Source organism: Crocodylus porosus, unplaced genomic scaffold, assembly GCF_001723895.1.
Source record: "Crocodylus porosus isolate Cpor-Errol unplaced genomic scaffold, CroPor_comp1, whole genome shotgun sequence".
Lineage (NCBI taxonomy): Eukaryota > Metazoa > Chordata > Crocodylia > Crocodylidae > Crocodylus > Crocodylus porosus.
Window position 1 is genome coordinate 4,546,762 of NW_017728933.1, and position 15,648 is coordinate 4,562,409.

Here is a 15,648-nt window from a genome sequence, read left to right on the forward strand (position 1 = left end):
GGAATCGTTAGGTGGTTAGCATACACAAGAAAGGGAGACGTGGGGGGCCGGGGGGTTCCGATCTCTCTGCTCCATACAGAATACCAAGGGAGACCACAAACTAGGGACAGTGGTAAGTACTGGGTCTTTCTGTGTTTTATTTATGTAGGATTGTGCTTGCAGTATAAAACCCTGAGATTGCCATCTCCTTTTTGAGACTGTCCGCAAGAGAGACGGGCGTTTAACGGGCATTCTCTTCCCCTCTGTCTATTCAAAGAAAAGATGTTAAAGGAAGCCCTTAAACGACCGTTCCTGTAAATCTGTTTGGAAGCCAGCGCATCCCTTCCCCAAGGTTAAAGACCAACGGAGTCGAATGGCCTGAACTCTGCGGAGAGAAAGGAGCCTTTGTCCTTTCTTCTGGGGCAAAGGCAGGCTCCCCGTTGCATTGTCTCTTGGTGCCCCACGCTGGATTTCTGCCAGCCAGGACCTGGTTCTCCTGTACCTTTCCACCCTGCCAACAGCTTGGGTGGTGGGAAGCAAGTAAGTCCTTTCTTTGTCCCGTGTCCCGTCATCCGCAGGCAGGGCCGTGCCTGCCCGAATGACTGCAGTGTAAACCCCAGCCTCTGGCGTGATCCGCTGCTGGCCCGTCAGATGTGTTGGGGAGCACGGTGGCTGCTGCACCCCCTGCGAGCTTTGCACAGATGTTGCAGGCTGGGATTTTGGGGCTTGCTGTTGCTGTTGAAGGACCAGAGCCACCTCGGTGCTGTGGGCCAAAGAGTGCAGAGAAACCCCTCCCTGCATCGGGGCGTGGGCAAGGAGGTGCGGCTGCCAGGGGCATGGCCCCCTCCTTCAACGGGGCCCAGACTCCTGCGTTCTCCTCCTCACTCTGCCGTGCAATGGCAGATCCCCCTGCGCTCCCAGCCTCTTGGTGTCCCCGTATGTCCCCAGAGTTAGAGGGGGCCTGTGATGTGCCAACACTTAGCAAGTGCTTTGACATCCTCCGGTAAAGGATGTCTTATAACTGCAGAGAGCATCTGTCACAGGGGCCTTCTCGTTCTGCACGGGCTTTTAGCTTCTGCTGCAAAAGACAAAGACCCCAGCACCCGCCCCATTTCTTGGCCTAAATCACTCAGGGGTGGGAAGAGAGTGGAACAACAAATCATCCGAGATCTGCAATGTCAGAAACCAGGGGGAGATCTAAAGAAACCTCCGCAGCAACATCGCTTTCTCCTGCACTTGCAAGCAGCCACCAAAGAGCGTGTGGGATACAGGCCTGTCTAGCGAGGCACCAGAGGAGCGGTGGTGTGTAAGTAATGACAAAGCCTGAGCGGCACCTGACAGATCGTTGCTTTCTGCGCAAAGGAGGGGAGCATGCCAAGCGCTCGGAGTAAATGCGGGAGGCTTGGAGGAAACGGCGCCGTTCTCCGGAGAATCTGAACTGACGCGCATCAGGAGGGAAGTCGGCTGGTGTGGGGGGCTGATGGGCTGCGTGCTGTCCTGGGAGACATGGCCCATCGTGGCCCGGCCATTTTCCAGAGCTGCCGGTTCCCTGGGAACTTGCTTTTGGGGTTTCAGTTCTCCAGGGCAATTGTAGTCTGCCGACTGCGCTGGACTCAGCAGCAACATCAGCCATGGTGGGCAACAGAAAGCCCACAGCAAAGAGAAGCCACGCTTTTGGCACGCGTCTTTGGCTATCGGTTGCTCTGCATTTCTGTGGTGATCCCAGGGATTGATTTACTGTGATTTGTGTGCACGGTCCGTTTCCTTCAGCACCCTGGGAAGACTGCGGTTGAACGGATGCGCTGCAGAAGAGGCGCTGGAATGGTGTTGATGGGCAAGGGCCGTCTCAGAAAGCACTTGGTCTAGACAAATATCGGCATCGGACCCTGACGCAGCAGTAGCTATATTAACCTTGCGGCTGTTTAACTCTCTTCTTTTTAACCAAGAAAAAGTGGTTAGGATGTACCCGTATCAGCCTCTTCCTCCTTGTGCGTGTAACACCAAGTCCCGATTGCTTTTGTAACACCTCGTGTTATTCTGTAGGTGTCTTACGATCCAATCAGAAATCTCTTCGGAGCTAACTTGCACGTTTTCGGCTGTCTTGCTTCCACGTGCACGGCTCCCAATTTATAATCGTAATAAAAATGCAACCTCGTCTTCTGAGCACGCTTGCTAGGAGCAAGTAAATAGCTCTTGGAGATGGTGAGCATCTGAGGGCCTCCCTCCAAGGGCTTTTGGGGACCCACTTTACAGGTCAGCTCTGGCGAGGAGTCTGGCCACAGGTTGGTTTCCCGGCGGGTGGCCGGTTCTCGAGCTCTGGACTGTGCACACACCTTCGCTGTGATGTTTGCTCATCCTGCATCGTGCCGTTCCTTTGGTGACAAGCGTGCAGGAGCCCGCTGAATTGCCTCCTTGCTGCCTGGCCATCCGAGCCTGGAGGCCGAGCACTGACTTCGGGCAGCACGGCAGCTGAAAGCAAGGCCCTTCTCTGTGCTCCAGGAGGGACAAAGTAGACGAGGAGGGGGTGTGCCTGTCCTTGACAAGGAGCAGTGAGATGGGTCAGGAAGTGCGCACTTCATACCGATTTTCAGGGCCGTGTGAAGGAAAGGCCCTTTCCCCAGTGAGGAGGACAGGGCAGGCAGCAGGTCATCGAGTATCTCTGCTTCCATCGCCGTGCCAAGTGTGTCCGAGACAGCGTCTGCCTGCGGAGGTAGGTGAGGCTGGACCTGAACGGCTACTCCAGCTGGGTCCGCGTTGGTGCGCTCACTTGCGCTACCACTGCTTGCATTTGTTGGCGCCGATAACTGGACGGCTGCGTTTGCAGACCCATCCCCTGCAGCCACCCCCCCAATCAAACGCAGTGCTTCCTGGCCAAGGGGCACCTTGCCGTACCAATCGAATGCAAAATGAAACGGTGCAGAGCAGGCAGCCAATAGATGGGTGGGCATTTCTTTTTTTTCTGCTCGAAAGCTTTGTCTTTGGACAGCCGTCACAATGCCCAGCCTGTCGAGGTGCTGTTTTGTGTTCAGCGGTGCGGCAGCCAGCACCTTGTGTTGCAAGGATGGAAGTGAAAGCTGATGTCCGCGCGCCAGGAGCTGCCTCGAGTGGCAGACTGTTATCGAGTGCTCCAGACTGACGTTACACCTAGCAGTCGATCTGTTGGGCCAGCCTCACCCAGGTCTCCATTCTCAGGGGCTCAGACACTCAAGCAGGGGGACAGCTTTGAAGAGGCACTCAGCGGCCAATGTGCAGATGAATTGTCTCACTAGGAGGGTAGTAAAACGCTGGAATAGGTTATCCAGAGAGGTGGTGGAGGTTTTGAAAACCCAGCTGGACAGAGCTTTGGCTGGGATGATGTAGCTGGGGCTGGTCCTGCTTGGAGCAGGGGGGTAGCCTAGAGGGGACCTCCTGATTCTGTGCACCCCAAATATGAGACCTCTTATTTTGATGGCTAAGTGCAAGTTGGTGCCTCATCGTCCCAAAATGCCTAGCCGATAACTACACCAAGGAGTCGCTGTGGATCGTGCCAACTACCAAGGAGAATGAGAGGAAGAGGCAGGGACTCTCGTATGCCATGGGTGTGGTGGTAAAATCATGGAGAGGAGGCAGAGAGGGACGGTACTGTGACAAACTGGCAGGAGATTGGCCTTGGCAAAAGATTTGCCAGCAGCCCCACTTGCTCAGACAACCCAGCGCTGTGGAGCTGCATCTGGCTATCCCTACGGCTCCTGTGCCGCAGGAGCTTAGCGCCGCTGGGCTGGCCGTCGCGTAAGAAACGCGGTAGTTCAGCAGTTGGATTCAAAGGAATTGAGTAAATTGGAAATATTCAGAGAGACGCAAGGTGTGAATAGCTGCCATTTTGATTCCCAGCAGTAGGTTGTATAGCAGGCAGGCACTTACCCACAGTCTGACCTGAGAGGGGTCGATCTTCCCCTCTGCTCCATGGTCTCACTGGCTTCATCTGCATTAGAAAGCATTTAGCCATTGAAAACAACAGGCCCAATTTGAAGCACGTGCAGCAAGACAGTGGCCAGGGCATGTGTGGCGCGCAGATGGAGCAAGAGAAGAATGGCGAGTCGTAGCGTCTCTCCCATGCATTACATCCTCCTTTTCCCCTGGCAATTAGTTTTTGGCAGGATGAGAGAGCTCCTCTTTTATTTGCATGCACAAAGCAGGTTATTCTTAAACAGCTTGTCCCACTTCTGCAACACAAAAGTTTTATCTCCGGTATCAGGTCTCAGGCTCGCACTTAAGAGCGTGCCGAGACGGACGTGTTGTAGTCGCAGCTGCTTTGCAGCATTGGTGACGGGGCGCAGCTAACCGAACTGTTGGGTTTTGTTCACAGGTCTGAAGCGCAGTTACACGTGCAACATCTGCAACGTCACACTGAACTCGATAGAACAGTATCATGCTCACCTGAAGGGCTCCAAACATCAGACCAAGTGAGTACCTTTCCTGTTGGGTCATATGTAACAGCAGTGCTTTGTCGGCCCGTCGTGCCCGTGACCTGAGCACACTCATAGATTCAGGGATGGTTGGGGGCTGGAAGGGACCTTGTCGATCATTGGGCACTAGGCAGGAAAAGACAGCTGGGGTCAAGTGACCCCCACGAGGTGACTGTCCAGTCTCCTCTTGAAGATTTCCAGGGTAGGTGACTGTCCCACCCCTGGAGGGAGTTTGTTCCATGGTCTGGACACCCTGACTGCAAAGGAGTTTTTCCTGGAATTGAGCCTGAAGTGGCCCCGTTGCTCCCGGTCTTCCCCGGGGTGCCCTAGTGAACAGCTGGCCACCCAGCTCATGATGCACTCCTCTGATATAGCAGTGAGCCACTACCAAGTCCCCTCTCAACCTCCTCTTCCGATGACTGAAGAGGCCCCAAGTCCCTCAGCCTCTCCTCGTATGGCTTGCCTTGCAAGTCCCTGATCCAATGGGTGGCTCTTTTCTGGGCCTTCCCAAGTTTTTCCACGTCCTTGTTGAAGTGCGGCACCCAGCCCTGGACACAGTACTCCAGCTGCGGTCTCACCAGTATCACTGCCTTAGTTTTACACGAGATGCATCGGTCGATGCATGCCAGCATGTTGTTTGCCCTGCCTGGCCACCGCATCGCGCTGCCAGCTCCTGTTCAAGCGCTGGTTGATCACTACCCCAGGTCCCTTTTGCCCATGGTGCAAGTCAAATTGTCACCACTGAGCCTGCAGGTATGTTGGGGATTGTTTGCCCCCAGATGGAGCACCTTGCACTTCTGAGTGCTGAACTTCATCTGGTGCCCGTCTGCCCAGCTCTCCAGCCTATCCAGGTCTGCCTGTATCAGCAGCCTGGCCACGCTGCCCCCTAATTTGATGTCGTCTGCAAACTTGGCCAGCGAGCTTTTCTGTCCCCCATCCAAATAGCTGATAATGATGTTGAAAAGCAGCAGTCCGAGCACAGTCCCCTGAGGGCCACCACTGGCTCACCCGCTTTTCAGACATCGGCACCGGTGGGTATGGAGAAATGCTTAGATGAAGTCAGGTCCACCTGACTGTCCTGTGCACCTGGAGTGCATCGGTTGTGTTTTGCTCACCTGCCAGCCTGAGAAGGCAGCTTTTAAAGCAGACTTTATCTAAAGCCGACTTTCAGTCACTCTGCGGTCTGGTTTCAGGAAACAGGACTTCTTGGGAGATCTCCAGCCCCCAAAGTTTCAGCTCTGTCACAAATGCTGTCAGGAGGGGGTTTTTTAGCACCATGTTTGGTGCTTGTGCTGGTCGTCTCGGCCCAAACAGGCGCAGGAAAGAGGTGGAGAAACTCAAACCACAGGCACTGCAGCCGGCTTGGATTTTGTCTGCCCTTCTCTTGACCTTGTTCTGAACCCTGGTTAAGATTTCATTGGTGCAGTTTGGTGCTCTGATGGGAAGCCGACTGTCTAACACTTTGTAGTGCAGCCAGGTGTAAATGGGCTTTCCAGGACCTGGTTTCCAGGAAATCTCCCGCCCTTTGCTGCAGGTCCCTGCAGCTCAGTTAATGAGCTTCCTGCTCTGGCCCAGAGGTGCGGGGTGGTCCTGCAATCCTCCCCAGGTCTGAGACACTGTAATTGCGGGGAATGTTCCTGTGATAAAGCTTATACGGAGCTTGGGCTCTAATTAAACCATGCAACAACCGGGCCTTGTCTCCTAATTGCACCCCTTTGGAAGCCCACCTCCCGTCCCCCCTGTCCTCCTGTTATCTGGTGGCTTCTCTCATGTTGATCTGTGTTAATTAGCATACGAGCTCTTTGGGGAAGGGCATTATGTTTCTTGGCTCTGTTCTCTGAAGCACTGCGTAAATCTACAGCCCGGCTTGAGTGCTCGATCGTCATCGCATCTTGCGTGACTCATAATTTACCCGATTTTGCCACGCACCCAGTCATCTGCGCCCTTATGTATCGGGAATGCTGGATGCAGATCAGTCCACTCCCGGCGCTTTTGACTCTATGCCACGCCTTGACAAATGAATGCCTGTTGCCCCTTAGCGAAGCAGCGTCCGCCGAGGAGGGGACCACCCCTCGCCTCTCCAAAAAGGCCAGAGATAAATGAGTAAGGCAAAGAAAAGATTTGAATTCCAGGCAAATCCTTAATAGGCACAGGGCAGGGGATGCAGATGTGTTGCACAGAAGGTGTGAGACTGCATGAGAAAAATACAGAGCCTGGCAAAGAGGAAAGCATCTCTTTGCCAGACAGCAGGGGCAGTGAGAGAAGCTATTCTGAGTTTCTCTCCAAGGCTAAGGGAGACACCCACACAGGGTAACAGGAGGGGCATGCGGGCCTCCATGCATATCCAGGTTGAACTTTTGCAAATCCAAACCAGAAAGCTAGGATGAGAAGCGTGCTGGGGTGGCTGTCCCCACTGAGCTCCCTAAGAAAAATAGTCTTTCCTAATCTGCGAGACAGGCTCTGCATGGGGATTGTGAGAGCGCAACGTGGGAACGCCACCTAGCCACCCTCCAATGGCTCCAAGTTAGACAAAAAAAGCAAGCAGGCAGTAGTGACCCGTGAAGGTGGAAAACCAACCGCCTCCAATCCTCGTGTGGAGTTCAAGGGCAGCAAGCATGGAGCTCTTTGTGGGCACCAAACATTTGGAGGGATGTCGAGAGCATAATGTATGAGGTCTTTCCGAGTGAAAATATTGATGCTGTGGTTTAAGCGATCGCCCAGCTTTGCCAGACCTGAGGAGGATCTGCTCTGTCAATTAGTATGAACTATTAAAATAAAATGATAAAGGGATGTAGGACCAAAGAGTAGATTAATGAACTAATCTCTCTTAATACACTTGCATTTGAGCTTTGGGAATGGTTCCAGGCTGAAGTACTCGGCAGAGCTCAGACGCGAAGTGTATAAAAAGTGTCCTCAGTTACAGACAGAAGTGCAAAAATCTAGTGCTCTTGGTTCAGAGAAGATACCTTTTATTAGACCAACTAAGAATTTGCAAAAAAACAGTCTTTTTCGGCCAGCTTTCACCCTTCATCTGGCTCAGGGGAAATGGAAGATGGTTAAAAAGTCCTCCCTCAGTGGGAAATAAACTTAATTTTTGCACAGAGGGAGTTGAAGATGGAAGTCTGTCCCTCTGGGTCCATGCAAGTGTCTCTGTGAGCTGCTCCTTCTTGTGCAGATCGGGCAGGATTATTTCCCTGTTGACGTCAGATGGCATGCAGGGAGATTTCAGAAATCTTTCTTGTTGTTTAGCAATGAAGCTTAAAATCCATCCATTCCAGAGACACTTTGGAGGGCTGAAGGGGAGTCCAAACTTTTTTGGCGGGGGGATAAATCAGGATGATGTCGAATCAGCAGTAAGCAGTCGGGCCGTGTGAAACAGCACCGTTGTGATTTGACTTCCGTTTTCATGATTCGACAGAAGGCACCCCCCGGGGGCGCTGTGGGGGTTGTGCCAGGGTCCTCCCAGGGCTGCAAGCCCCCAATCTGCCTGCCGGGTGCTGCCACCTTGGGCCAGCGGCAGCACCCATCTTCCCAGCGCTGGGTGTGGGTCGTGCCTAGCACCAGCCTGTCATCTGGCAGGTAGATAGGCAGCCCCCACCCCCTGGAGGAGTCCAGCACAGCCCCCGCAGCCCTCCTGAGGGTGTGGGCAAGCCCCTGGTCTGCCTGCCGGCTGACAGGAGCCGGGTGCTGCCGCCTGGGACCGGCGCGGAAGCCAGCAAGCCTGGCTTGGAAACTCAAAACGTTTCCAAACTTCCAAGATGTTTCGAGTTCCCTCGTTTCATTTCGAAGCTGTTTCGAAAGCTTTTGTTTTGTGCCGATTTCGCCGTTTTGAGCTCGAAACGCATCGAAACAGCTTTGGAACAAAACGCGGGGCGAAATTTCGCACCGTCCCAGCAAGCAGTCGTTTCTGTTCTGCCCCTCCTCCGAAAGAGCAGCCTCGGCCTCTCCTTCAGGACTCTGGCACATACTTGCGTGATTTGCGAATGGAAACTCGGTATAATGTGATGCTGCACGTAGTGTCTTCCACCTTTCTTTTCTGGAGAAAGCCAGCACCCTTGGGATAAGCTCCATAGGTCTGAATACATTTATGTTACCAGGGGCCCAGACCTGGCAGGCAGGTCGTTGGAAGGTGAGGCTGGGCAGCCACAGCGGCACTGGCCCGTGCACCTCTCCTAGCCCTGTGGCTAGGATAAAAGCCCCCGCCAGGCAGTAACTGGATGCAGCACTCCCCCAAGCCCCTCTTCCTCGTGGATGGCATGCGTGGCCTTGTGGCAAAGGTGCCTGGGGTTCAGGTGATCTGGGCTCAGTTGCAGACTCTGTCCCAGGCTCCTTTTCTCTGACCTGGAGTGTGTCGGTCAGTGTGTGATCAGTGGAAGTGCAGGCTGGTCCCCTCTGCCCAACAGCACCGTGGCTCTGTGGCACTTGGTTACCGACTTGGCGAGGCAACAGTCTTTCTGACTGGCTGTCTTCTCTTATAGGACCCCAGGAGGACAGTGATGCCGGGATCAATCCCTGTCCTTGGATACAGAGTGCTCTGGTGTCCTCTCTCCCTGTGGTTGTATCATGGAAAAGGCGAAAGCACGTCCCATTCCTACTGGAACAGCTGCCTGGATGTAAATTGAAGAGCTGAGGAGTATTGCATTACTTTTTGATGGCATTAGAAGAGCTGCTTGCTGCACAGTGGCAATTATACATTCCCTCATAGTCTCTATTTTGCATCTTCATTTAGCTCTTCAATCCTAAATTGCATTTTTTCAATCATCTGCAATTAGCAAGATGTCATCTTCAGATCTAGGATGATTAGTTCTTGCAGAGAAACGATCCCCCCCTCCGTCTTGGTGTTTGGTTTTCCAAATTCTTCCTCCCAGCTTGCTCTGACCAGCATTTCAAAGAGGATCTTGGGCACCCACCCTGTTTCTTAGACTGTGCAATGCGAGTCTAGACCAGGGTGTTTCCTGTGCAGAGTTTCCTTGGCTTGGGTTGAACGTCTTGCTCCAAAGTCACCCACGGTTCAGCTGCAGATTCAGTAGCCGTTCACCCTTCCCGTTCCTTTGAGTGCCTGCCATTAAGGACTCGTGACCAGCTCTTGGCTACATCTGAACAGCAGAGAGGTGAATAGCATTGGATTGTCCTCGTGTCAGTGCGCCCAAGGTCTCTGGTGCCGTGGGAGCGTGGGTTGTGGAGCAGGAAGCCTGCAACTCTTTGATCTGGGCACAGAGCAAGGCAGCTGGAGTGAGCCACCAGCCGCAGGCCTCCACTGTGGGACCGGCCTCTCTCACAAATTAATATGCTTATCCATTCTTCTAAATATAGTCCCTTATCACTTATTCATCATGATTTAAATCGGGTAATGCCTCATGAGATCTTCATGGGCGTTTAATAAAAAGAAACCAAGTAATAAATTCATAGGGAAGCGTGGTACAAATGTAATAATAGAATGCCAATTAGAGGCGTTCATCTGACCACTTTCTATGGGGAAATTGCTTTGCTTGTTCTCTTTCCTCTCCTCATTGTTCATTCACATAATCATTTTTTTTTTTTTCAGTGAGGCCAAATAACTTGGTCTATTAACATGGAGAATTTGGTCAGCTGTCAGGGAGTGCAGGTGCGGTAGAGAGACAATAAGATGTGCGGCTCTGATTTAGACCAAGAAACAACTCTTCTGTCCTAATTTGGCCGGTGACCGCAGATTTCCTCTTTCTCGAAGATGCTGTTTGTGAGGTTGCATCCGTCTTTCTGGCGTGCTGGCGGTGTAATGCATACAGAAGGTCAGGCCGACACAGAGCCGGCTCCAGGTTCAGAGACGCAATGCGTGGCTTGACAGAGCGTTGCCTAATGGAAAACTTCTTCTATAAAGCAGACCAGCTCTCGTGCATAAGCACAGTCTGGAGTCCAGGCGCAAGACTTGTGCGAGAGTTGCTCTTGCTTGTCTCCTAGACAAGAAGTGCTTTGTTTCCGGTGCTTGATGCCCTGATTTTCATGAGAGCTCATCCTGTTCAAGCAGCTCAACGCCCACCTGAATCAAACACGGCAGCCCATAGCTCCCGTGGAGTGAGGGCAGGTGTCAGCACCCAACCAGCAGGAAAATCTGCCTGCTTATTGCAGGCCCCAAAGAGAAGCTGAGATCTCCTGCAAAACTGCTTTCATGCTTCTTCCACAAGAGTCTCTTGTGCCACCTTGCCAGCTGATCCTCACCGCTTTCAACAAGCAGTCACTGCCTTTGGGCTAACACCGCTAAGGCACAGCAGCGGAAAACTTTGTGCAAAGTTTGATTTCTGCAGCAGTCTTGTTGCACGCTGCCCTGGTCCTTTAACCAAACGAAAGGCAGCTTTTTTAACTGGAGCTGTTTCATGTGGGTGTCGTGGTCTGGTCTAGCCATGGCAGGTATTAGTAGGCGTGTGTAGATGAAACAGTGCTTCACTCCGTGGCTGTAGGGCAGCCAACAAAAGCTCCTTGGAGGTGTTTGAGTTTGCTGCGTGCCAAAGTCATTTAAGGCGCATTACAACGCCGCGTGTGCTATGGCGGCTGGAATTAATGCACGGTACGCTGCCGACGCATGCAAACACCAGCACCGTTAAAGCGGTGCAAAAGCATTTAACCTGCTTTAAAGTGTCGTGCACACATGCCTCCTGTTTTGTCTGCACACACCCAGTGAGACTATACTGCTTCCTGCGTATGAGTCCACATGCAGCATGTCGGGGCAGTGTCCCTGGAGGATAGATGCTGTCTTCATCACGTACTGCATCGGCCTCCTGCCTCCTCACCCCAGTTTTCTTCTCTTAGTGGCCATCTCTTCCTCGTGCAGCACAAACCATTGGATGCTAGCCTGCAGCTCTCACCAAGGCAACCCAAAAATAGCACCTTTATGAAGTTGGCACCCTTCAGAAGGGTGCAGAAAGGAAAGAAGTGCCCTGGTGGGGCAGGTCAGGTGTGCACAGAGCACCCCACTGCAGGTTTGGCTCCTGAAAATCAGCTTGAACAGCCAGGAGGCTGGATGATAACAGGCATCAGCTGATACTTTTCTCTATTGCAGTTCTTGTTGAGTACCCTCTGCAAGGTAACCTCCAGCTCAGTCGTCCCGAAATCATGCTTTAAATAACCCGCTGGATAGCAGCCCTTGAACTGCTGCTTCTCAGGCGGCATTTGGTTGGCCTCCCATCATTTCTCAGCATCTGAGCTGATGGGACTGGAGCTCAATTAGCAAATCAGGGACTAAAAGCTCAGCTAGCCCACGGTTCCTCTTTCTTTTTATAGCATTTACCAGTGGAAGCTCAGCCATGTCTTAATAAAATTTTCCGAGTCGGCGCAGAAGGGGCAGTGCCGGCTGTTTGGACCAACCCAAGAGTGAGACGAGGGCCAAGTGCCCCGGCTGGTGTTGCAGCGGTGAGGGAGGCCGCTGGCGTTTTGTGGGGACTCCCTTCCCCTGGCCCAAGCATGTGCAAAGCAGAATTATGTCGGAGAGGGGTTTCCATTTATTCCCCCACCTCGCAGCACACCACACTGAAGGAAACCCTTGCTCCTTTTCCAGTCCTGTAACAAGCTCAGCCTGCAGGGACAAGGCAGACGAAGCAGGTGTGTGGCAGAGGCGAACGTCCGAAACACAGCGGAGTCCCTTTGCTGCGCTGTCCGGGCAGCCTCAACGGGAGCTCTGCATTCGTGCAGAGGGAGACTGCCAGGAGCTGCTTTGCTTTTCAGTTCACCTTGAGCGTACAGCCCTGGCCCGCAGCTGCTGCCAGCGTACTGTTATCTGCAACATGTTTCTTTTTAATTGAATCTTCCTAGACTGCACCAAAAGACGAAGTCCTGGAGAACAGTGCAGGGCCTTATCTCTGGACGGTGGGGTGAAAGCGGTCAAGAGCAAGCCTGACGCGTGGCTTCTTCACTTGCCTAAGTGCTCGCCTGCCGCTGCAATGTGTTTTGCCCTCCCCTTGTCCCCGGTCCTGTAAAAGCCAGGCTACTTATGGCACCGGTCCCAGAGTACTGGATGCCTTGTGTGCCTCTCCGTGGCCTTCAGCGTACTCTTTGGAGCATAAAAGCCGCACAGACCCGTTGATCATCTCTGCGTAGCTCAGCCCCTTCTCCTCCCTCGCTGCAAATGGTGGAGTCCAGCCACTCTCCCCTTCCCTGCTGTGCCTCTTTAGGCTGCAAGTCTTCTGGGGCAGAGACTGTCATTTCTGCTTCGGATAATACCTGTCCCAATGTGACCTGGGTCTCGGCTCGAGCCTCGCAGTGCCGCGGCGGTATTGCCGCCTCTGATGCTATCGCTGAGCTGGATTTCAGGAAGGAAGGAGAGATAAAGGACTTGTAGGGCTCCCGGTCCACCATTGCCACGTGCTTTCTTGGGGTCTCTGCTGCAGCTCCCATCTCACTATTCCTCCCCGGTAGATCACACCAGACTCCCACATCATGTTTTACATTGGAGCCGGGTTTTCGTGTGCCGGCTGTGTCTGTGAGAGCGCGTGCCCGAATCAAGAGCACGGGATTGGGCCCAACTGAATGCCCAGAGATGGGAACTGGTTATTTGGCCCAGAGGAAATGGCCCTGAAGGTCACGAATAAATGCAGCTCCTCTCTCATTGCTAGGCATCTAATCACAGTGCATCCTCCTGCTAATGATTTATGGCTTGCTGGGGAACACGTTTGGTGGCTTTGGGTTTTTTGTTGGTTTTTTTTTTTTTTTTTAGGAGCGGGAACACAGATGTCTAATTGGAGCAGGGTAGTTATTAACATAAGCTGCTTTGCCATTCAGAAATCTGAGCTAATCAAAATATTGTAAATACCGTGCCTGGAGAAATGTCACTCTGCACCATGATTGCATTTCCATATTTTTTCAATCCATTTAAGAAAGTGTAAACAAATATTTACAGCCTGTTGGGGCAGACTGTAATTGTAGGCTCTCGCACGGGGGATGCGCAGTGGCAAGAAGCAAAGAAAATGACACGCGGACCTGCATACTGTGTGTCACCTGGACTCCCCAGGAGTCGGTCCCTGCGAAGACACCAGCATAGGATGCCCTTGGAGGATACTGCAGGGAGATTGGAGGATGCTCGGAGACACCAAATTATCTCTGATTCAGGGAATCAATTCTTTCCTCTTGGTCCCTTTCCTGCATTTCTCCCTTTGGGATGACAGTAGTGCCCAGGCACCTAACGCGAGCATCTCTACTGCGTCCAGCTTGCATCACGGAGCCATCAAAAAGCAACAGTGAGAGTCCAGACATGCTGGAGGCTGGGCAGACAAGGGGTGCAGAGACTACCCCTGTCCCACATGCTCTCCCTGGTCCTGTTTGCTGTCATGGTCCAAGAGTTAGGGCAAGACAAGCAGTGTCTGGGCAGCTGCTGTGCGTGCTGAGCTCCTGTTTCTGGAGGACCGTGCGTGCGTTTGCTTCTGTTTCCCACTTCCGCTCGTACCCGTATCTCGGGGTGATTTCCCAGGTCAACACGTGGGACCCCGTGAGCCCCGTGCAGGGTGTTTGCAACCTGCTTGGCATCTGCTGGGACGATTACTCGTGATCTTTCTCTCCCGTCTGTCAGTCGTCACCTCGGCTGCCTAGAGCATGGCAGGCAGACCTGCATCGGCTCGCGGTCTGAAAAGTCCTGTAGGGACCTCTGCTCCAACCCCCTGCAGGCCTGCTCCCTTGAAGCATGGTCAGGGCCAGATTTCGTAGTCTGCCATGCTCCCGGCCCTGGGCTCCTGCTCCCTGAAGCTTGCCTAGTCTGCGGTTGGCCCCACGTGGCACCCACCCCACCCCGCATCGCCTGGCAGGAGACGGGATCTGCGCTGTGCTAGCGCGCCGCCTGCCTTCCTCCTCCTCCTCCTCAAACTCGGCCACGGAGCTGCAGGGGATTTTTTCCCCCCCCCGATGCTTTTATTTTTTTTTGCAAACAAGCACTAAATTGGATGGTGTCGTTTGCTCTTTACGTTTGATTGTGCTTAACAAGTAGCTTTCATTGCAAGGAAATCTGTAGAACAAACTGAATTTCTCCTTTAGAAACGATTGCGCTTTCCAAGATAACGTTTCCGTTACAGTTCAGAAAGTGTCCTGAAATACCCAGGCTATCTACTGCATCTGCCTCCGACTCAAAATGGCAGTCCTTATCTTGATGGCGGCAGCATTTAGCAACAGTCACGAAATTTTCCATGTGCGTCCTGTGTCGCGCAGGCTGCAGACTAAAATATGAGCAAGCCTTTTAGAGACCTGATGACTGTAGCAGAGGAATAATTATACAAGGTAGAGGGGACTAAAAGGCATTTTAATTTGTCATTATTTCAGGGCGTCTGGAGAGACTCTGAATAATTGCACTGTCTATAAAAGGGAGGGTGTAATATTTTCTCTCATTATGAGATGAAATTGTCTCCTTTCTCTTTTAATAGAAGTGAAAATAAAGAAAGATCTCTCTGAGATCCGGTGTTGCTTTGATCATTGTATGAAAGCCACCGAGCGTCTGGTATACGCTATGTTGATTTTTCTTGGTGTCGGCTTTCCCGAGAAATGACTCTCATTTGAAAAATAAGCATTAGCCCGTCGCACAAATGAGACGGCATGTCCTTGTCTGTATGGAAAGTTTCTGAAAAACAGCGGTGTTTGGCTTCTTCAAGGCTCAACTTTTGCAACACGGACCGGCCCCTTGCCAAGAGGTGTCCGCTGAGGCTCTGGTGAACCGAGATGCCTTTTGCTTGATCGTGGTTTTAAATGAGTAACAAGAAAAGGAGGAGGTGGGGTGTCCCCCAGCATGGACTGGAACACCCCTTTCTAGGCGCCTATGGTTTATCCACACCTTGAATACCGGGCCTAGTTGTGGTCCTTGCACCTCCAAAAAAAATCTAGACGAAGCAGTGAAGGTCCTGAGAAGGGCAGCATGAGTGGCTTGATTCATGGTATGGAGAAGCTTTCGTAGGAAGAGAAACGAAAGAGGCCGGGGGCCTGTTTAGTGTGGAAAAGAGACGCCTGAGCGAAGGGCACGAGAAGGTTTGCAAAATACTAAATGGCAAAGAGACAGTCAATAGGATTTATTATGTACTCTCGCTCCCAACACAGGAATCTGGGGTCGTAAAATGAAACTAGCAGGTAGTACGTTTGAAATGAATGCAAGAACTTTTTTTCTCACCCCGCCTCAATAAAGTGTGGGATGGGTTTCATAGATGTCATAGATTTCATAGACATTAGGGCTGGAAGGGACCTCGGGAGATCATCGAGTCCAGCCCCCTGCCCAAAGGGCAGGAAG

At 52.5% G+C, this 15,648-nt stretch overlaps 1 protein-coding gene across 3 annotated transcripts in view; it reads left to right on the top strand.

Moving 5' to 3' along the window:
• ZMAT4 (zinc finger matrin-type 4) overlaps nt 1-15,648 on the top strand; it is a 104,830-nt gene that overhangs the window by 87,869 nt on the left and 1,313 nt on the right. For all 3 annotated transcript variants that reach the window (XM_019546064.1, XM_019546063.1, XM_019546066.1), the window contains exon 6: nt 4,325-4,421. In XM_019546064.1, the coding sequence (XP_019401609.1) occupies nt 4,325-4,421 (97 nt within the window). The remainder of the gene's footprint in view (nt 1-4,324; nt 4,422-15,648) is intronic.